The 23,433-nt window shown below is 45.1% G+C and overlaps 1 protein-coding gene across 12 annotated transcripts in view; it reads left to right on the top strand.

Annotated features, from left to right (window-relative positions):
• Nucleotides 1-23,433, top strand: part of PITPNC1 (phosphatidylinositol transfer protein cytoplasmic 1) — a 268,141-nt gene that overhangs the window by 170,350 nt on the left and 74,358 nt on the right. For all 12 annotated transcript variants that reach the window (XM_078438266.2, XM_078438270.2, XM_078438269.2 and 9 more), the window contains one exon: nt 5,607-5,678. In XM_078438266.2, the coding sequence (XP_078294392.1) occupies nt 5,607-5,678 (72 nt within the window). The remainder of the gene's footprint in view (nt 1-5,606; nt 5,679-23,433) is intronic.

Here is a 23,433-nt window from a genome sequence, read left to right as displayed (position 1 = left end):
AAACAACACGCATTTACGGCCTCAGAGTGTCTCCTGGGCGCAGGTTGGCAGGGTCCTGGCTCAGAGCCTCACTCGGCTGGGCTCCAGTCTCATCTGAGGCTCAGGGTCCTCTTTCAGGCTCACTAGTTTTTTGGCAAGTATCGGTTCCTTGCTGTTGTAGGACTGAAGTCCGCTTTTCTCGTTGGCTGGTCTCCCAAGGTCTCTCTCTCTCTGGGCTCCTGGAGGGTTCCCTCGGGCTCTGGCCACATGGTCCTCTCCCCTCATGGCAGCTCACTTCTTCAAGAGCAGCCAGAATCTCTGCTTCTTCAAAACAGAAGTCTTATGTAAGGTGCACCAACTGATCACCCTGGTAATCCCATCAGAGGGGCTCCTACCCTATGGTGCTCACAGGTGTTGCCCACACTTGAGGGGAAGGAACTGTGCCAGGTGTGTATTTCAAGGGCTGGGAATCTTGGGGGCCATCCGGGCATTCTATCTGGCGGGAGGGTTTTAGTCTTTTCCTTCAGGTTGTCCTTCATGTTGGGTCATGGGCCAGATGGGACTTGAAGTGTTCGCTGTTCCCAAGTGACTGTGCCCTAGAGAGCATAGGAGTCCCCCACATCCCTGGACGCCTTCCAGGTTCAGCCAATGGGGGACGCTCCTGACGTCTCCCTTCCTGCAGCATGTTCCAGTTGGTTGTGTCTGGGTTCCCTTTTTTTTTTTTTTCTGCTCCCACACTCCTGATCATTCCTTCAGTGTTATGGAATCCCCCTCCCCGATGGAAATGTGTCAGAATCTTTAGGGGATGTGACGTGTTTGGAGAAAGTCTAGGTTTGGAAGGTGGGGTACTCCACTTTGAGAAATGTGAGAGTGACCAGGTGAGATGGTGTATTCCTAGCTGGAGCAAAGCCCTCCGTCACAGAAGCTTTGATGCCCGAATGACGGGGGGGGGTGACTGTGACTTACGCCATTCCTCGTGACAGCAGGGAGTGAGGAGGGGGTCTTCTTGATGGAACAGTGTCACAGACTTATCTTCTGGCTGGTGAGGCGGACACCTGGCAGCTAATGGTGATGATGGACAAGGAGATAAGTGCTATGACACAGGTACAAACAGAACGCTACCTGCACACATGGGGTCAGCATTCTGACATGGGATTTGAGATGGGCTGTGTAGGAGACTTCAGGCTGAGGGAACTGTAGGCAGGGAAAAAAAAACCAAAAAACAAAAAAAAAAAACATGGCAGCCAGAAGTGTTCCAGGGAGTGGCGAGCACTCTTCTGTGGTGGACTATGGGAGGAATACAGGACAGAGATATAAAGAAAATTAGGTTCGGATATAGAAGACTCTAGGTCTTGCCTTTAAGGGGGGAAGCTGAGCCAGCAGGATTTGGGGGTTCACTGGCCATGATGGGTGAGTGTAGTGTCCCTCGCTACAATGGTGTCCCCTCAAAATTCGTGTCCACTGGAACCTCAGAACGTGACCTTTTTGGAAATAGGTTCTTTGCAGATATTTGCAGATATTTTGGAAATAGGTTCTTTGCAGTTAAGGACCTCAAGGTGCAAGATGAAATCACACTAGATTTAAGATGGCCTGAATCTAGTAACTGGTGTCTTATAAGAAAAGGAGAGGACACCCAGAGAGAAGAAGGTGATGTGAAGACACCGGTAGAGACTGGAGGGAGGCAACCACAAACCAGGGAGCCCCTGGGGCCACCAGAAGCTGGAAGAGGCAGGGAAGGGTTCTCTCCCTGGAGCCTTCCGAGGGAGGGCAGCATTGCCAACACCTTGATTTCAGACTTCTGGGCTCCAGAACGGAGCAGGTAAACTGCTGCGTTATACTACCCTGCTTGTACCAGTTTGTTACGGCAGCCCCAGGAATCTCATACAGTGCAGAGAACATTCTAATTCAGTATGGACCTTTCAGTTTGGACCCTTGCTAGGGATGGCCGGCGGGCAGCTGCATACGTGAGAAAAGCAGGTGGGGTTAGACGTCAGCTTGGGAGGCAGCCGGATAACATGGTCTAGGAAAAGTGAGGGGCAGATGAGATTATTCCCCAGGGGAGAGGGTTTGGTACAAGAAAATAGGGCAGAGGACAAAATCCTAGGGGACCCCTCCATTGAAGGGGTGGGGGAGGGAACGGAAGGCAGAGAAGGAACCGCTTTCCAGAAAGGTGGAATTCTTGACTCCTACCGAACAGGATAGAGAGTTCCTCAGGGTGTGGACGACGGGGAAGCGATGTTTGTTTGAAAATTCTTTGATTCTCGGTTGTTTCCATACCCTGTTGCTCTGGTTGAGAAGAGGTGAGAGGCGAAAAAACAGCAGAGCATGGGCTACTTTTTTAATAGAGTTTGATGGGGAGACAAAGAGAAATGGAATTAATTGTGGATGAAGGAAGGAACATCACCAAGGGTACTTTGATACTAGTTTTTTAGGAAGATGACACCTTTCATGATATTTTTAGGCTGCAGGAAGGAAGCAGGGAGAAGATGCAAGTAATCGACGGAACAAGTTTCCAGGGAAGAGACTTAAAATTTTTTGCTGTGCACCTGCTATGTGCCAGGCACTGTGCTGGGGGTTACTGGCATGATCTCAGTGATCTTCTCAACACTCCTACAGAGTAGAGAAGGGTGGTTTCCATTCTGTTGCGAGGAAACTGAGGCCGGGAATGCCAAAATAATTTGCTCAAATCCGTACATCTCCGATTTGAGCCTGGGTCTGCTGCCCTCACTGCCTCAGTCCTTGTCGTTGCATTATTTTCCACTGGAATACAGAAAGCAACACCTTTGTCTGATTCACAAGGAATAAGAAGCAGCATATAGAAATAAGCAGATTAGCAGTGGAGGAGAGGGAAGTTGTTGGTGTTTCTATCACATGGTCTCGTTAAACTATGGATCAAAATTACTAGTTGCGAGGGAGGAAGAGGGAAGCCCGCAGACTTCTCTAGACCTGGGTGGTCTAGAGAAGGGAAGGGATTTATGACAACCTCAGTGAGACACAACAGGAAGCCAGCCAGGGAGAAAGAAGAACCTTGCTTAATCACCGAGGCTCTACTAGGATTAGTGGGCTGGGTCTTTAGGGAAGTTAACCTGTGTAGGGCAAGCAGAACTCGATCTCGAGATAGACTTCTAGCCGGAAAGTTTTTAGTGATCTTTCTGGAAATGCCCCAGGCCAGAGATCCTCCACATTCAGAGGCTGAGACACCAGCCTCTGGGGCTCTGAGAACCAGCCATCAGATAGCCCATGGAGATTGTCAGTCCCGAACCGGTGCTATAGGGGAAGACCTTGACCAGCCCGGAGTTGACCTGTCCGATCCGGGTTTTCCCCGCTGCCTCACCGGAGCCAGGTGTGCTCCCTGCCTCTGGCAAGATTGCCATTCTGATATGAAAATAACCTAAGCCCTTGACTCAAAAATAACAGCATCTGCTAATTTGCATAAGAGTTTTGCATTTCGTATTTGGGTTGAATACCCGGATTCATTTGTTTGACCTTAGTTAAGTGGTTTACAGTTTCAACCGATAAAAACTCCTTGTGGGGTTCCACTCTGATGCACCCGGACCCAGCTCCCCACCCAAGACGGCTCTGTTCTCTCACCATCTGGCTCTATGCACGCATTAAGTTGATTCTCAGATGAATTATGGGTTAAAAAGGACCGATCAGTTTGCCAGAAGGCTTGACATTTTTAAAAGGGTCTTGGCAGGTGCATCTCTCCAGGTTCACATGTCAAGAGCTCTGCCATGGGGCTCTGAGCCGCTCCGATTCCTCCAGGGCCTCGATTCATGAGGAGCAGCCCCTCCTTGGAACCCCCAGGGACAGAGGGTGTGAGGGCAGCAACTGTGGAGTGAGAGATTTGAGAGGAGACAGCAAAGAAGGTGTTAATGAATAATCTCAGAGCCTCATTCTCCATAAAGGCAATTACTGGGATTGATTGTTTCTGTGTTTCCTTAGTCACGGTTCAGTTTGCTTGTTTCACTTGGATTGAGACAGATGAACGCCGAATGCACACAGTCACGTGATGTCAGAATTATCAATGGCACGTCCAAGGCCTCTGCCTTCCTGTACACATGCCACCGGGGTTCTCAGCTAGGCTGAAAGGGGATCCTGGACTTGGGGGGATGAAGCACATGGGGTGAGGGATTGGGGACTAATGGATTTTAGATAGTGCACTGTTTTCTCCCCATGCGCGGGGTAATGAGGTGGTTTTCCAGTGCAAGCCCACATCTGCATCCCCTGGATGGCTTGTGAAACACAGATGCCCGGGCACCTTCCCTGGAGTTTCTGAGTCAGTGGGTACGGGGTTGGGCCCAAGAATTGGCATTTCTGACAGGTACTGCTACAGGTGTGGAGACCCCACTTTGAGAACCAGCTTGGGGGCAGGGGTGATGAAAAGCAAGGACACTGGGACCAGGCCACTAGCCTTGTTATCTTGATGCTACTGTTTACGAGCTGTGTGATCATGGGCCGTTTACTTAACCTCTCTTTGCCTCCATTCCGTCGTCTCTAAAGCAGGGCTGGTAACAGTAGTGTCTACTTCATGGCATAGTTAGGAGGAATAAATGAACGAGCACTTGGACGTACTTAGACTGGTGCCTGATGTATAGAATGTGTGCTCTGTGCACGTGGGGTAAATAAATGAAAGAGCCAGACTCAGGATTGTGAGCCTATCGGCAGGAGTCTCATTTCTCCGACACCTGCAGCTCCCAGTGGAGTTGCCGGGTCATTGTACCTATTAGGCCTTCAGTCCCATCTCTGGTGGCCGAGGAAGTCACTGGGCAGCTCAGTGCCAGCAGGAGGGAGGTTACGTCAACATCCATCAAAAGCCTCTCCTCAAGCCACCTTAACCCTTGAAGTCCACTTAATACACACAATGTGGTTCAGTGAGGCTGGGGTGGTAGGGCAGAGGGTTTGGGGGTTTTTCCCCCTCGTACTGGCAAAAAAGGGGGGCTGCCTTTTACATCAAGCTCACCGCAGCCAATTGCTGTCATTTGCTGAATGCCTCCTCTGCGCCCGGCACTTACACGACTTACACGCGTGATGACTTAACCCTCAAAAAGTCACTACTGGGTAATAGTTATTATCCCCATATTATTACTGCCGCGGCTCAGAAAAGTTAAATGACTTGTCCAAACTCACATAGCTATCCAGTCATAAATTCAAAACGAACAGCCAGGTGTGTCTGACTTCGGTAATCTGTTATCTTAAAGCTCTCCCATACTCACTACCTCCCTCGCTTTATGGGAATACTTACGTGAAGGTGAAGGCTGGGTCCCCAGCAGTGACAGCTTCTCGCCGCAGAGGTCAGCACCCCGGGACCGGACCTGCCTCTGTTTCAGGGGTTCGCTTTTCTAAAGCCTGTGGTAGGACTGACAGAACGTATTCTTTCTGGAAATGGACAACGTGCCTTCCATTGCTTGGTCGTTCTCTCCGGCCTGGCTTCTGGATGCGATCGTGTTCATGTTGCCAAAGGCGGCTTTTCTGTCCGAATTTGGATGTTGACCTGGTATCTTAACATTGCTGATGGAGAATGGTGCTCCCAACGTCATGGTCAGGAGAGCATCCGGCGGCTGTGCTGAGGGTGTAAAGAGAGGAAGAATGGTATGCTAATGAAACTTTCCTTTTTTTCCCCGTAGTGTTCCTTTCTGCCAAAATTCTCCATTCATATAGAAACCAAGTATGAAGACAACAAGGGAAGCAACGACCGCGTGAGTAGAGCCCCCATGGTTTTGGGGTTTTTTTGATAATTTATTGTCAAGTTGGCTAACATACTGTGTCTACAGTGTGCTCTTGGTTTTGGGGGGTAGATTCCCATGATTCTTCGCTTACATACAACACCCAGGGCTCATCCCAACAGGTGCCCCCCCCAATGCCCATCACCCATTTTCCCTGCGCCCCCACCCCCTACCCCCATTAAGCCTGAGTTTGTTCTCTGTTTAAGCGTCTCTTATGGTTTGCCCCCTCTCTGTTTGTAACTTATTTTTCCTTCCCTTCCCCTATGTCTTAAGTTTCTCAAATTCCACATGAGTGAAAACATGGTGTCTGTCTTTCTCTGCCTGACTTATTTCACTTAGCATAATACCCTCCAGTTCCATCCACATTGTCGCAAATGGCAGGATTTCATTCTTTTTGATTGCCGAGTAATACTCCATTGTATATATATACACCACGTCTTCTTTATCCATCAGTGGACGTTTGTAGAACCCCCATTTTGTACTGTGCCCTCATCCGCTGGGCTCTCAGAGTCGCGGCACTTTTCACAGCCCCTTGGGTGGCCAGGCCCAGCGCCCAGCAGGAGGATCTGTACCTAGGACCCCAGACAAGTTCTGGCATTTGCTTTCTGGGGCCATTTCCCTGGGATTGCTCCCTGGAATTACTTTGCAGTCCCGCCTTTCTTCCCATCTTTATGTACTTTCCATGGGCCTCCGTGCGGAAATCTCTGTGGCCTGCGGTGGTTTTCACTGGCATTTGAGGGGGACGGTGGGGACCTTGAACTCCAGGATTCGGTTTCTGGTCATTGGATTGAGCATACGTCTTCTCAGTGACTGTTCACATGTACCTAGAAAAATGAATACAAGCAAATATATGTGCGCATGCTGTATATTTTTTCGGGACTATGCTTATATTCACATATAGACGCACATATCCCACATTAAAATCAGCGTACCCCTCCTGCAAAATACTTACCTTGTGGGACATTCTGACTCTTACTGGATCTCAGCCATGAAGTTGCTTAGTATTGCTGAGAATCCATCTTCTGACCTAGCATTTACGCCAGCCTCTTTCTGTTGGGGCAATATAATTTTGAATTGCCTTCTCTTGGGGAGTGGATGTTTTGACCTGTCGAGAGCCTCGCCCTGAGATTGGGCTGTGGGTTCCATCAGGATCCACTCAGGGAAGAGCCTGGATCGAGAAGCTACATGTCTTCTGCTACGTCATTTACGTGTTTTGCATTTGTGGAGAATGATGAAGACTGAGACCGGGTCATAATGGTCAAGAGAGAGTTTCCTGACTAGGTGATCCCTGTGGTGCCTTGACACAGCCAAGGGAATGCAAAACAGGATGCAGGAAGTTGTGGAGGTAACGGAGTGCCACGAGGCAAGATCTAAGGACTCCCAAGCATCAGCAACTTGAAATCTTTTATTCAGGTGAAAACCGTCACTGAAAAGAACTAAGAAACCCTTTAGAAAGAACAGCTTTGGCCAGGCCTACTCTATGGCTCTTTACATTGATATCTTCTAGAAATATCTTCTAGAAAGTTCCTGCCTGTGGCAGTAACAAATTCTTCTAGAAGGTGTAGGTGTTTTTGTGGGGAACACAGCTTGCCCTTTCAAGGTGGAATCTGCCTGGACAGAGCGTGAGTGGTTCCCAAGGGGCGTCACTCAAGAACTACCTTTCACACCAGCTTGGTGTGGGAGGAAATTCATTTATTCACTCAGTCTTCAGCAAGGGCGTATCAAGCACCTTCTATTTATATGTCACTGTATGAATTGTATGCATGGTATTAAAAATGCAGGCTCAATTCTCAAACGTCAGGTACTCCTAGTTTAGCTGGGGCAAAAACCAACAGAGTAAATAATTTAAAATATAAGCACAATAAGGGGCTTCCCTTCCTTCAGTGTAGAGAGCCACCACTGCTAAGCCCTGAGAGCGGAAGGAGCTGCCAGAGCAGCATTCCGTAATGAGCCCTGTACAGTTGTCCCCCGCCATCGCTGGAGAGGAAAAATTCATTCCAAGACCCCCAGGGGATGCCTGAAACCACAGATAATACCAAACTGTATATATACTGGGTTTTTTCTTACATATATGTACCCATTATGAAGTTTAATTTATAAATTGGGCACAAATAAGAAATCAACAACCGCGGTAATAAAATAGAACAATAGAACAATATTCTTTAGCTTTTACTAAAGCTAATAATAACTTTTATTATATGAATATGATCTCTCTCTCTCTCTCTCTCTCAAAATATCTGATTGTTCTCAGCCTTTTTGTGATGATGTGAGGTGATAAAACGCGTACGCGATGAGATGAAGCGAGTTGAATGATGTAGGCAGTGACGTAACCATTAGGCCGCTATTGACCTTTTGGTGAGAGGTCCGATGGAGGTTCATCTGCTTCCAGACCACGGGTGACCGTGGGTAACCGAAACCGCGGAACACGACATGCGGACAAGGGGTTATTTACTATATTTGCAGGGACTGACTTGGCTTGTACCAGGTCACTTCAGCTTCCTGAACTAAGTTAAGAAACCTGGAGTTTATCAGGGGTCAGCAAACTACCTTTTTTGTCAATAAAGTTTTATTGGAACACAACCACACGCTCACTCATTTGTGTATCGTCTAAGCTGCTTTCATGCTACAACAGCAGAGTTTTATAATTGCAACAGAGCTCATGTGGCCCATCAAACCTAAACTATTTACTACTTGAAAAATGTTTGCTCACCCCTGGTTGGAGGGACTCACATCAGAACAGCACCCAGCAGATCTCAGAATTTGACCACTTGATAGATCTCACCATCTGTCCCAGCCAAATGCCCTCTCCAGAATTCCTGGAACTTTCCAGAGGAGAGAGGAATGCCACTGGCTGGGGTACCCTCCCCCCATAAGTTCAGGATCTCCAATGGTTAGTGTCCCTTGGTGGTTGGTAACCTCAAGGGGAAAGTTTTGGACCGTATCCCTGTCAGCGGCCTGAAATAAAAGGTGCTGTGGTGGCCAACTACATTAAAACCTCGATGTCTAAAATAATGTTACATCGTACTTAAACTTGAACCCTTGGTAAAATAATGACTTTTTTCTCTCTCTTTTTTTTTAATGTTTATTTATTTTTGAGAGAGAGACAGAGAGACAGAGTGTGAGGAGGGGAAGGGCAGAGAGAGAGGGAGACACAGAATCCAAAGTAGGCTCCAGACTCTGAGCTGTCAGCACAGAGCCCGACGCGGGGCTCGAGCTCACAAACCGCAGGGATCATGACCTGAGCCGAAGTCGGATGCTTAACCGACTGAGCCACTCAGGCGCCCCAATAATGACTTTTCTGATTGGAAAATTAATACATGGTTATTAAAACCTGGAAAATGCAAAAGGGTACCCCCCCAAAAAAGGAAAAGAAAAGCCAGTAACTTTTCTGTAATTTAGAGATTACTGCTGATAGCACTTCATGTTCATGTTGCAGACCATGAATAAATGTATTTTTTGACCAATTCCCCCAATATTGAATCACTCAGTAGACTGTTTTTAACATGTCGTGATGTATCCTTCCCTATATGATTTAAAAAAATTTTTTTTTAATGTTTACTTATTTTTGAGAGAGAGAGAGAGCAAGCGATTATGAGCGGGGTAGGGGCAGAGAGAGAGGAAGACACAGAATCTGAAGCAGGCTCCAGGCTCTGACCTGTCAGAGCCCAGTGCGGGGCTCGAACCCGTGAACCGTGAGATCATGACCTGGGCCGAGGTCAGACGCTGAACTGGCTGAGCCACCCAGGCGCCCCTTCCCTGTATCATTTTTAATGGCTGCACTGTATTCCACACTTAAGTGTACTTGAAATGGGCTCGACCTTTTTGATGTTTCCATGTGGCTGAGGACCATCAGGAAACGGGTGATACAGAGCAGACATGCCTGCGCTGCGTTAAGCAGCACAATCTGAAAATAGGGTGGGGGAGAAATGTTTTCAAATATCTTTCAGTCTTTACAAACAAATTTTCCTGCTTTCTCTTTTCCTCTATGGCTCTGTCCTCATGAGCAGATTGTACCTGCGCCATTCGGAGAGGTGTGAGGGCATGCGCAGGCTCACCATGATCCCCATGGGTTGATAGGACCAGCGTGATCTTCTGGTTTATTCTCTGCTGAATTCAAACAGTCAAGAAGAATGTCCATGGTTGTCATTTTATTATCTCGTATCCCTTTGTGGTAGGTGCTGAGTTCTTTTCACTACTCTGGTAGGACTTTGAAATCCCAGGTTAGCCACCCTAAAGTCAGGACCCGGGGTTGGCATCAGCATCCTCTGTCCTTGCCCTCGGAGACCTGGGCCGGTCCACAAGAGAAGCGCTAAGCCCCCGGGCACTTGCATGCAGTCCTTGTCAACACAGTTTGCTGCCTCCAGGAGAAATGCCAGCTGTTGTCCCCTGGATTGCCGCCTCCTCCCCAGCCTGCCGACTGCCCGTGGGGTCCTGGGCTTCCTCTCTCTGTCATGGCGCCCAACTTGTCTAAGCTCCCACCCCAGCCTCTGCCTGGCTCCACTCCATAGATCCCCAGGTCTTGCTTTAGACCAGACAGGCCAACCCTGGCCTGATTAGACTTCTTTGCCCGTTCGCCTTCCTCCGATTTCCATATTCAACAGCAGCTGTTGGTCGCCAGCTGCTTCAAGGTTGGTCCCAGGGAGGCGGCAAAGGAAGACTTCATTGGTTTTCATTCAAAATGAAAACTTGTTAATGCTTCAAAATCAGAACGTGACAAATACATATTTATGTAATAATACTTAAACTGTTAAAGGATAGCTTTGTCCAGGGGTTCAAAGCTAGAGCCTTCGGCAGATGGTGTGCGCTGACATGTCCTTTTTCTGTCCGGGGAGCCGTACGGAGTTGTTGGTGGGAGGCATAGCTAGTTGCTAGAGAAAATAGCGGAGTCGTGGGCTATTTCTCTGGTCTCACTGCTTTGCCAAATTATTTAATAAACTCAGTGTATTTCTTTGCATCTTCTGAGCGTATAGTCTTATCGTTCCATCCTTCATATTGCTATCTGTACCCTGTTTCCTCCCCTACCTGCCAAAAACTTAATGAAATTGATGACAGACGATAAGAAGCAATAATTAAATTGAAAGACGCCAGTGATAATCATATTGATGAGTGATTGAATAGAGTACATGTTGCCATCCCATTATCAATTACCGTGCAAGTAATTTTTTTTTACGTGTCCCGCTATCTAGTAAAAAAAAAGGTAGTGGGATGACTAGCTATAAATATCTTCTCCTGCTTGTTAAAATAAAACGCGTATATTGATGATTGTGAAAACCCCGTAAATTGTGATTACATTCACCGGGGCACAGTGGGAAAGTTGTCTTAAATTGAGGCCCATTTATTTTATGCGCGTAATGATGAGACTTGTTTAGGTTTTAATTAGTGCTGGGGAGGCCAGCACCACGCCAGGGTAGGGATCTGTTGTTTGTCCGAGGCCATAAATCTAGGTCTGGGAGAGTCCCTGTGTAGCTGCCGCCGGGCGACTCAGTGGGCAGTGAGCCACTCAGTGGCTCAGTGGGGTTAATGGGGAGCCAGCCGCCGTGCCTTTACTTCCTCTCCCAGACAAAGTCAGCACCATTTAAAGCAGTGGCTCTCAACCTTAGCTGCACACTGGAGTCACCTGAGAAGTTTGAACAATAGCTCATGTCTGAGTTCCATCCCTCTGGGTTTCTGATTTTATTGGTCCTGGGTGCAGACTGGGTTAAGGCAGGTAAGACACATGAAGCATAGAACATGAGCCCTCTAGGAATGCCAAAGTCTCCCATCAGGAGTGTCTGCAGTTTTAGAGAATCTATCCATCCTCCAATTAAACCTGATATGTTCTCTTGCGGGTAAGATATGCAACCCCTCCCCCCACCCCATTTGAAGTCTAGACCAATGGTCGTCCGTGGTGGCCACGCATTAAAGTCACTTGGGGAAGCTTTAGCACTCACTGATGCCACTGTCCCATCCCTCCACGAGTCTGATTTCATTTGTCTGGAAAGGGGTCTGGGCATTGGGATTTGTAAAGCTCCCCCGGGTGAATCTAAGGTGTGTCCAAGCTGAGAAGTATAGATTTTAAAGGAAATATTAAGCGCTATTTAAAACCAACTGTGAACGCTTAGGAAATCAGGTTCTCCCAATTTCTTCGCTTCTTCACACCGCAGGAAACAGAACAGTTTACAAAAAGCGTGTTTATGTAACCACCGGCACCACCCACACACACAGTAAAAGGGCCTTAGGGCACCGTATTTATTCTTGTTTAGCCATTATTCCTCAGCAACAAGACTCTTCTGATCAGGTGGAAAGAATGTCCAGCTTAGTTCCTGGAAGAATGCGTCTATGTCCTTCACAGAGCTCTCCTTGGAGGTTGCCTAAAAGTGGTATGTGAATCTATTTAGTTTCTGGTTCAGCTGTGTTATAATCAGAGAACACGAAGTCATTCCTTGTGAAACAAAAAGATCAGTATTGAAGTCCCAGCCTCGTGACCTTAAGCAATGGAGTGTTGGTTTCTTTATCGAGAAAGGAGAGTAAATAATGCTTGCATCACGAGGATTCATACAGGTTCATTTCCCTGGAAACACTTCATAAACTGTAAAGTGCTGTGAAAATATTAGGTTTTTTTCCGTTACGGTCATACCTGGGCATTAACTCCGTTAATGATTTCCTAGCAAGACCCTGCTTTTGTCCGAATTGTCAGTAAGCTATTTCTTAGTGAACAAGCGTTGATACTAATGTGCTGGGCATTATAACCAGCAGTGAGGAGACAGCAGTAAGACAGACGAGGCCTCCACCTTTCCTGGAGTAGGGCAAAACAGATGAACAAGCAGGTAAACAAAGAATGCCAGCTGTAGTAAATGCAAAGAAAGCAATAAATACGGTGGAGAGGTGGGGGGAGGTGCTCGGCTCGAAGCCAGGTGGTCAGGAAATGCCTCTCGGAAGAGGTGACGGGTCCAGGTGACATGTGAGCACGGAAGGAGCCAACCGTCTGAAGGGTTGTCCAGGAAAGGAGACTGTTGTAGGCGGAATTGTGTCCTCCCAGGACCCCTATGTTGAAGTACCTCAGAACGTGACTGTGTTTGGCGATAGGGCTTTGAAGAGGTTGATGAAGTTAAACGAGGCCATTAGGGTGGGCCCTTATCCAACCTGACCGTTGTCCTTACAGAAGAGGAAACTGGGACACACAAAACTAGGGGTGTGTCAGTCCAGAGGAAAGACCATATAAAGACACAGCAAAAATATGGCGACCTGTAGGCTGAGGGGAGAGGTCTCAGAGGAAATTAAACCTGCCAACACCTTGATTGTGGACTTGTAGCTTCGGATTGCATTGTTTAAGCCACTCATCTGTGATATTTTGTTAAGGCAGCCCTCGTAAACTACCACAGGGACTAACACAGCCCCTGACACAGCCTGATATGTTCTAGGAACTGTCAGAAAACCAGTGGCCAGAGCAGTAGCTGTTCAGAAATGAAATTTGTAAATTGTTTTTTATTCTCTTAAGTTTTTATTTATTTTTGGGAAAGTGTGAGTAGGGGAGGGGCAGAAAGAGGGGCAGAAAGAATCCCAGGCAGGCTCCACACTGGCAGCGAGGAGTCCGATGCAGGGCTCGAACTCATGAACCATGAGATCATGACCTGAGCCGAAGTCGGATGCTTAACTGACTGAGCCACCCAGGCGCCCCCCCCCCCCAAATTTTTTTTAAGTATCGAGGAGCACCTGGCTGACTCATCAGAAGAGCATGTGACATTTGATCTCGGGGTCATGAGTTCAAGCCCTACATTAGGATTACTTACATAAATAAACCTAACGACAAAAAAAAAGTATTGGAAGCTCGATGACGTAAGACCTGTGAGCCCATGGCAAAGAGTTTGGATTTTAGCACAGTGGGAAGCTATGCAAGTATTTTAAACAAAGGCAAGACACGATATTTATGGGCTTATAAAATAAACTTTTTTGGTTTGGAATAATCTTAAATTTACAGTAAAGTTGCAAAGATAGGACAGAGTTTGCATATACCCTTTACCCAGCTTCCCCTAATGTTAACATCTTACGTAAACCCGCTACGTTTCTCATAACCGTGGGCTTTATTCAGATTTCACCAGTTTTCCCACTAATGTCCTTTTTCGGTTCCAGAATCCACTTTAGAAGACCACGTTGCTGTACGTCATTTATGTTGTTAAATGTTTGCTCTGGCTGTTCTGTGGAGACTATGGTAGGGAGAACAAGAGTGGGGGCAGGAGGGAGGACAGTTGGCAAGCGGTGGTAATAATCCAGACCAAAGATAATGGTGGCTTGGGCTGGAGATGTGACAATGGATAAAGAGAGGAAGGATAGATATATTTTGGAAACAGACCAACTTGCTTTTGCACTTGACGCATTAGAGGAGGGGGGCGTAAGTATGACCTCAGGATATCCAGCTTTGTCTCCTGACCCTGATTGCCATCGGGGGGAACAGTGCAGGGGTTTCACCCGAGGTACAGTCAGTTTGAGGTGCCATTGAGACTTACAACTGGAACCAGCAGGTAAGGAGTTGGATATAGGAATCTGGAGTTCGGAGAGGTGTGTAGGTCATGACCCAGAGACACAAATGAGTAAAGTTATCTAGGGAGAGAAGTGACAGCAAAATGAAAGTTCCAGTGCTCCAGGATGGAGAACACCCCGGTCCTGAGAAGGACCTTGGCTTTCAAGTCCAGCTTCTGATTATTATTATCTCTTCTTGGTTAAGACTCATTTTTGGGGGGTGCGTGGGTGGCTCGGTCGGTGAAGCGTCCCACTCCTGATTTCGGCTCAGGTCACGATCTCACAGTTCGTGAGCTCAAGCCCCACATTGGGTTCCGTGTTTACAGTATGGAGCCTGCTTGGGATTCTCTCTCTCTCTCTCTCTCTCTCTCTCTCTCTCTGGGAGAGGGAAAGAATCCCAAGCAGGCTCTGCACTGTCAACATGGAGCCCAACGGGGGGGGGGGGGGGGGGGGCCCTTGAACTCACAAACCAGGAGGGAGGTCATGACCTGAGCCAAAATCAAGAATCAGACGCTTAACTGACTGAGCTACCCAGGCGCCCCTTGAACATTTATTATTGCAGTAGTCATTATGAAGTTTGTTTCATTATTAGTATTACTTTTGTATTTTTTTAAGTTTATTTTATTTATTTTGAGAGGGAGTGAGAGAGAATCCCAAGCATGCTCCATGCTGCCAGTGCAGAGCCCGATGTGGGGCTCGAACTCACGAACCGTGAGATCATGACTTGAACTGGATGCTTAACCAACTGAGCCACCCAGGTGCCCCATTACTTTCATATTTTTAACATAAAGAGGATGACCTGGATGGATGTACAGTAAAATAATTTGTTTGCAGATTTCAAAATTTACTAAAATCAATTTACAAAGCAGGGGGCCAGTGAGAACTATAGAATCCATATTTACAGGTCTCTGAAGCTGATCTTCTTTTCCTTAAATGACTTCTCATTGAGTCTTATAGAAAGTAAAAAGCATTTGCTTTATTTTTAGATGTGATCTCTGATGTCTTCAACTTTTATGGTTCTCTTTTTAACCTTATTATAACCAGCCACCTACGAAATCTGTAATTTTCTCTAATATAACAGTACATGCTAAAAAGAAGTTTGCACAAAATACCCCCATTTGCGGTTTCAAAGGATTATTATCCACTGTGGTCCATGACGTGGAAAGTCACTGTCCTTGCTCACTCCATGTCTAACAGTATCATTTTGAGGACAATGGAAAACAGATCAGGTTTGATTCCTTAAGATGGTAACTTTGCTGTTTGTGGTATAATTTGTGATCTGAGAGCTGGATGTAAAAGACACGTGAACAAAAGTAGCATCTATCCAACTAGCTTTCTGATTCTCAAAGTTGTACTCAGAATGCATGTTACTCTGCATTCAGAGCTAGAACATACTGCTCATGATCATTAGTAGTAGTCGATATAGCTTAGAGCAATATTTGCTTTCTGTCGAGGCTTGGTTCACGGACGCTGTGGTAAATGCAAAAAGGCCTGGTGGTTAGTTCTAAGGGTTAGGAAGACCGTTAACCAGACTGGTCAAAAGCAGCGTAATCGAAGGGACAAGGCTGAATCATGGTTGGGAAACCAGAAATCAGGGCTAGAAAAGCAACACCAACTACAAGGTCTAGGTGACCGTTTTAAGCTATTACGGTAATAATTGGCTCAAGCAAGAGTCATCAATGGATGCTAAAACCACTGAAGGAAACAGTATTGGGGAACAGGAATTCACGCTGTCTCAAAGCATTATAAGATTCTGTATTAATTATAAACAGTAGATAAATATATTGGATACCATCAAGTAAGCAAATTTTACATCACCAGTGATAGGACGCACTGGCATAATGTGCCTCCCATTGTGACACACTGAGAACACGACATCACCTGTGGATTCTTGCCAGAAATGCTTAACCTGGATCAATCAGGAGGAAACAATCAGACAAATCCAAATTGAAAGACATTCTACAAAACGACTAGCCAAGACTTTTTAAAAGAACATGTTGTTAACTTGGGGAACTGCCCTCAATTAATGACTAAAGTAATCCAGCTACTAAATTTAAGGCCCAATCTTTGATTGGATTCTGAATTAACAGGGGGTGGGCCAGCACAGAGGGCAAGGAAAAATATTCTTGGGACATTTGGGGAAATTTGAATATGGACCATATATTAGGTAAATAGCATGGTATAGTATTGAGGCAATCTTAAATTTCTTGCCTGTGGTCTTTGCTTTGTGGATATGTGAAATGTCTTGTTCTTTGTTCTTGGGAGATACGTGCCGGCATATTCAGGAATGAAGTGTCATGCAATGTATCTTACTGTCACATGGTACAGCCAGAAATAAAATTTTATTTATATAGGTTTTATTTTCTTTAAAAAAAGCCTTTTAAAAATTGAGGAACTGTTCACATGTTGCAATGAGATGTCAAAAAACTTACTCAAGGTTGCACAATGAGTCTTTAGTTTTTCTTTTTTTTTTTTTTGCCCAGGTGGTATGGGTTTTATCAATCATATACCATGTGATTTTATTTCTATGCTTTGACTCATCACCGTAGTTTGTTTATATATATATAAACAAACTACGGTGATGAGTCTATATATATTTTTATATATATATATATATATTATATATATATATAATATATAATAAAATATAATAAAACTATATATATATATAAAATTGTCAAGTTGGCTAACATACAGTGTATACAGTGTGCTCTTGGTTTTAGGGGTAGATTCCCATAATTCATCATTTATATACAACACCCAGTGTGCATCCCAACAAATGCCCTCCTTAATGCCCATCACCCATTTTCCCCTCTCCCCTGCCCCCCTGTTTTTCTTTTTTTTGTACCACAAAACAAGTTTTCAGTCCTCTTTCTTTCCAATGATATCCTGATTTCATTAATGAAATAGGGGGAAATATGAGCCTAATCAGAACTATTGTTATTAGCATCAACATTGATTCTATTCATTCAAAAGATATTTATGAATTGGAGATTTTTTTGAACTGCAGAAACCCTAGGTTCGCTGTGAGAAATTTCACTCTATGGGATGTGTCCTGAAATTTTGAAAGGGCAGATAAGATGATTTAGACTAGCCTTCTAAGTATACCCTTCTGCTAAGGGTTAGAGCCCAGGCTATGTGCCTCTCTAGATGTTTGTATACTACCCTATCTGTGCCTCCTTCCCTATCGCTTGTCATGCTAAATAGTAATTGCTCATTTAATCACTCATAAACTCATTTAAAGCTGAATAAGGTCAGATAGCATGAGTAATATCAACACATCTTTAAAGTACCTGGGAGCAATCTAACTTTCATAGACAAAAAAGGACATAACAAAGACGTGAATAAATGATAAATGCTTCATGTTCCTGGATGGCAAACTAAAGACAATAAAGAAGTAAGTCATTTTCTAAATTAACTTCCAAATTAATTGTAATGCCATTCAGAATCCCAACAGGATTGTCATAAATTAATTGTAAAATTGAAATGAGGAATAAAAGTCTAAAAATAACCAGAACAAATTTTGAACAAAGAACAAGAAGAGATTTATCCCACCAGATAACAAAACCATATTAAAAGAGCATGGTATTGGCACAAAGACAGGAGTAGATCTAAGGTGATGAGGGAAGTTTGATACATAGTAGATAAAGCAACTCAAATTATTAGGGAGATTAATTGGGTCATTTTCTCAGAAAATGAAGTTGAGTCAATTGACTATTCATACGGAAAAATAAAATTAGATCCCTACCTCACTCCATATGAAAAACTAATCTCCCAAAGAAGTTTACAAACCTAAGTATGGATAGCCATTAAAATCACTTAAGCATATTCTGTTTATGGATACATTTACATACCAAATGAAATATAAAATTTATCAGGTTCACCACAAGTTTACAATAACTGGCAGCCTGAGGTAGAAGGGGAAGAGATTTCAACTTTAAACGTGAACATTTCTTTGAAAAGAAAGGAAAAGGAGGGGCAGATTCAGAATCAAATGTGACAAAATGGTTACACGTGTTCGTTTTGAGTGGTGGGTAGTAGCTGTTTGTCATGGGATCCTTGGTATTCTTCTGGAGGTTTGTATCTTGAGTTTTGAAGAAAAAATACTCTTCCAACTCGTGGGTTCCATGAAACTCAAACCTCTCCTGTTTTCTGAGATCCTTTCTCAGTTCCCGTTGATTTGCAGTTGTTTTCCCAAATGCTTGGCTTTTCTTCCCCCTACATACAAAACCTAATTACTGTGGGAAAACAGTGCACTTCACTTAAAAATAAAGCACAGCTTTCCTGTTTATTTACCTAGAGCTTTGTGTTTATGTTTATTGAGCCCAATTGTTGGTACCTCAGTGAACGGATTGCTTACAACAGATGGTGGCCAACAACCTTTGGGTCTCGGAGCATTTTGGATGAGGACACTTTAGGAGTCTGCCCAAAGCTAGCAGCTGGCCAGGCCCATTTAGAAGGATGATGTACTGGATTCAGAGAACTCACCAGCCTTGGACCGAACAGAGTCCAAAGCGGGGCTCAGGCACTTCGTGACAATGGGGCTTCATTGTCCTGAACCTTCCCACTTCAGGGAGTCATTGGGAGGATTTGGTGAGAAGATGCATGTCAAATACTCCATAAACAGTGATTCTTTATCCTCTTTAACTTCAGTTACGCTTCATGAAAACCACTTGAGAGACTCTCAGAGATCGGCCAGCAGAGAAGTTGATGGAGTTCTTCAGCGCAAAAGTGCTGAGTTCTCGCATTTTCAATGTCTGTAGTCTCTTCTCATTTTCCACCTTCCAGAATGGGCTGAGAAGTCACACGTCCCTAGGACCTTTGTGTTCACTTTGCCAAGGTCGAGGAGGGATTGAACACAGGCTGGAGCCTGGGACCCTCTGTCCAGTAGCTTCTTTACAGGAAGTTGGGAATTCCGGTTTCGGAGCCAGTCCTTCCTTGGCTCTCATTCACCTGTAGAGGATCTTGATTGGCACATCTTGGCTGCAAGATGTGACAGACACCTGTCCTGTCGCTCCAAAATAGTAACCAACAGGAGAGCTGCAGAACGGTGGAGAGATTCGGGCTGCACGTGCTGGAATCACACCAGTTGGGTTAAGACCAGTTGGCTTAGCTGGCGAAGGCATGTTACTTCACCTCTTAGTGCTCCCACAAATAGGTTTAATAACAGTTCCTGCTCATCGGTACTTGTGAAGATTGAATGCACTAAACGTGAAGAGCTTTCAGGATAGTGCTGGTTACACATAGTAGGATCTCGACGTGTCAGCTGTAACTGGCATTTCTCTATCTCGTCAAGTGTAAGGTGGCCACTGATTTTTACATGTCAGCAACCCTAAAAATGAAACGCATGTTGGGGTTGATGGCATTTCTGCAGTTATAACTGGCACCATTTTCCTTTTTTTTTCTTTTTTGGTGTTATAACTGGTAACGTCTTAGATTCAATGAATTCAGCGTGAGACCTCCTCCTCCTGGACAGGACGTCCAGATGTCTGAATAGTGAATGTAAGCCCTGAATGGTGTTTGCAGGTAAAGTGCGAACGTTGTACCGGATTCTGCGGAAGAGAAGTCATTGATTAGTAAGCTGTTCAGGCCTGGCAGGTGGCGTGTTAACTTTTCCCAGGGCACTGACTGCCTTCCTAGTAAAGAGAATGACTTGATAGAGCTCTGAAAAAGGAACAGGTGGATCGTCTCCACTCACGGGTTCAGAGCCATCATTTTTGTCAAATGGATTTCTCTCTCAAATCCCTGGATATCATCGCGCCGATAAATACCCGCAAGGACAAAGTCGCTGCTAGTATTTGAGTCTTTAAAAAAAAAAAATGGGGCAACGGGATGATAGGGGCTGACCTTATGGAAAAGAAGTTTCCGTAATGATTTCCAGCAGACATGATTTAAAAGCATTTCTTTCCCTTTGACGCACTGAAAGCGTTGCTTTCATGTGCTCCCTTACTTGTGCACGGACTGTGTGGGTTTTTTGGGGGGTTTTTCTTGTTTGGTTGGGTTTTTTTTTTGTTTTGTTTTTTAAGGTCACTTACTTATTTTGAGACAGAGAGAGAAAGCACACGTGTTAGCCAGGGAGGGGCAGAGGTGGGGGGGGGGGGCAGAATCCCAAGCAGGTTCCGCACTGTCAGTGCCAAGCCCGATGGGGGCTCGAACCCACAAACCATGAGATCGTGACCTGAGCTGAAACCAAGTCGGATGCCCAACTGACTGAGCCCCCCAGGCGCCCCCACAAACTATGTATTTTAAGCAAGCACATGTCAGCCATTGCGCACCAAATTCGACACCTGATCTTCTGAGACTAATGGCGATTCTTTCTGACTAATATTAAATATGAGTCTTTCTGACTCATATTTACATCATATTTCCACACTAATACCCACTGAAGGACTGTTTCTAGCCCATCAGACTTTACAGCCATTTTGGCACATAAATTTGTTAAATAGAAACTTCATGAAGCTGCGTCTGAAGATCTCCCATCTCGTTCCCAGGTCTTCAAAGAGACTGTCGTAAATACCTTCGGAATATGTACATTATGAGGAATCATTTTAATTTCCTTTAGCTATTCCCATTAGATTGGTAATAAGTAGATATTGAAAAGCATGAACGAAATGCCATCATGGAGTAGATACTCAGGGGGTGAAACCAAATAACTGACCATTCGGTGCTGAAATGTTTTATTGTCCCTCACACCTAGGTTCAGAGGAAATCAGAAATCTGTCACGAGTTTGAGTTTGTTATGAACTCAACTTCACCTTGGTTGGCATGTGAAAACTACAGTGAAACATCGAAATGAAACATGAAACATACTAAGGAAGGTCCTCAGGAATGCAGGACCCTGGCAAGATTGATTTTTCTAGTAACTTAATTTTGATTTATATATGAAGCCTTGTTTTCAACACCTAGCTAAATCTGCTTAGAACCATCTGGGTCGCTTGAAATAGATGATGTTAAACCAGATACACCAGTTGCACACATGATATGCCTTTGTTGAAGGTTTTCGTAACTGAGATAGAAAACAATTTTGGTTAAAAAAAAAAAAAAAGTTGTCTTGTGATACCCAGGAGTGGCTTAATACTCTGTTTGGGTTAAGTGTTCATGTAACTGCATGTTGCTTCCTGTTTCTGAGATTTGCTCTTATTATTTGAGCAATCGTACTATTAGAGAAGAATATTCTCTCATACGGTTAAGGATAAAAAAATTAATTAGTGACTGGGTACAGATTTTTGGAAGTTGTGGTTTTTTGCCAGGTTTGTTCTCTAGCTGCCTGGAAGATTGTGTCTTCTGGTGCCCACTTTGTAAGTTTGCACCGTGGGGTGTTGAGGAACAGAATGTTACAATGGGTTAGAATTATCATGAAGTACTTGTGCAAACAGGAAGGTCCAATGTAAAGGGCTTTTTAAAGTCTGTGGGTTTTATCTCGTACCAAGCCAGTGCCCTCCTCAGATAACAGGTGTTTAGTTAGTTACACTGGGCAAAGTCAAGAAGTGGTTCTGTTGGGCAAAACCTTCGGGGACTTGAACGGGTTTTTCCTGCTGCAGAGTTGGGGTCAGGTGGCCGAAGAGTCCTACTTTGTCTCAAGGGCAGTCAGCACCTGCCTTAAAAGGTGGAGGAAGCAGAGCTGTTGTCCACAGACCTGAATTGACTTGTGTTGCCCCCAACCATTATTATTCCAAACTGACAAGAACGTTAAACCTTCTGGTTTAAAGACTGTTCCCTTGGGTGTTTCTTATTCCCTGGAGATGGAGTAAATTCTTATGTTTTGAACATTCTTCCCCCTGGATTTTCCTTACCCAGTTGGATCAGTTCTTTTTTTTTTTAATTTCTTAAATGTTTATTTATTTTTGAGAGAGAGAGAGAGACAGACAGAGGACAAGAAGGGGGGGGGGCAGAGAGAGAGGGGGAGACACAGAATCAGAAGCAGGCTCCAGGCTCTGAGCTGTCAGCACAGAGCCTGACACGGGGCTGGAACTTGCAGTCTGTGAGATCATGACCTGAGCCGAAATAGGTCACCCAACCGACTGAGCCACTCAGGCGCCCCCCCCTCCCCCGGCCGTTGGATCAGTTTTTTAAATGATAATGAATATTCTGCACCAAACAATTGATAAAACCACCTATCACAATTCCTACAGTTAATAGATGCTTAGTAAATACCAGTTATCTTCCTTGATCCCCATGTCTCCACTTCCCAGTGAGAACCTGGGGAGTCCTTTATTTTGCACTGAAAAGAGAAGATGACCTCAATAGTGCATTAATTCATTGCAGCATAAAGTGGAAGATGCTATAGAGAACACAGGAGGGAGGGTGGGACTGGAAAGAAAGGCAGGATTGTAATGCAGGCAGAGGCTAGTTGAGAAAACAGGAGGTTTGCAGTAGATCAGATGAGAAGGAACACCGCCCAAAGCTTAAAGAAAGCAGTGACAGCAGAAAGAGGGAGAGGGTAAATTAGGAGGAGAAAGAGACATGGGTGCCAGATTAAATTTGGGAATGGGACAGGAAGACCAGCTCAGGGGTCTGCGATAATTCAGGATTTTGCCATGGATAGGTGATAGTGTCACAGCTAGGTGGTAGGATTTAACCCCAAGCAATCTGATTACCCTCAACTACCTCTCTGGAGACTGCGGAGATAGGCAAGAATAAGTCCGTATCTACTCACATTGTAATGAAACTGCAGGATATCAGAGATTTTTAAAAAGTCATTAGAAGCTGCTTCAGAGGAAAGATCACACACGAAGGGACAGCAATAACCCTGACTGGACTTCTCTGATTTAGCAACAATAGATGAATGAAGTTATTGAAGATATATTTGAGAAGTGAACCCAGGGAAAGGCACGGGGGTACAAGAAACAAATGTGGGCCCATCAGCTGGTAAAATATAAATGAACTCTTGCCCGTGAAATATAGAGAGGAAAGAACCAGCAGGTGGGTGAGAGTTTGGAAGCAGGAGAAAGAACCTGCTCCCAGAAGTTAGAGGGGATGGTCTTCCTGAAAACCTCCAAGAGACGAGGAGAGGCCAGAGGGCGGGGATATGTCTCCAGGGAAGGGAAAGAGGTGGTCATGCCTGATGACCTCTCCTTTCCAGGAATGTGAGAAGAAGTGTCATCCACTGAAAAGGAAGGACTTAGGAAAAAAAGGACTTAAGGAGGCCGATGAAAGTTCAAGATAACCTGTGTGGGAAATAGAGGAGGGAGCCAACCTCAGAGGAGTTAAGAGGATGTCTTGAAAGGTTTGG

The sequence above is a fragment of the Panthera onca genome, chromosome E1, assembly GCF_046562875.1.
Source record: "Panthera onca isolate mPanOnc1 chromosome E1, mPanOnc1 haplotype 2, whole genome shotgun sequence".
Classification (NCBI taxonomy): Eukaryota; Metazoa; Chordata; class Mammalia; order Carnivora; family Felidae; genus Panthera; species Panthera onca.
Note: the sequence above shows the minus strand (reverse complement) of the source record. Positions and strands in the feature narration are given on the sequence as shown.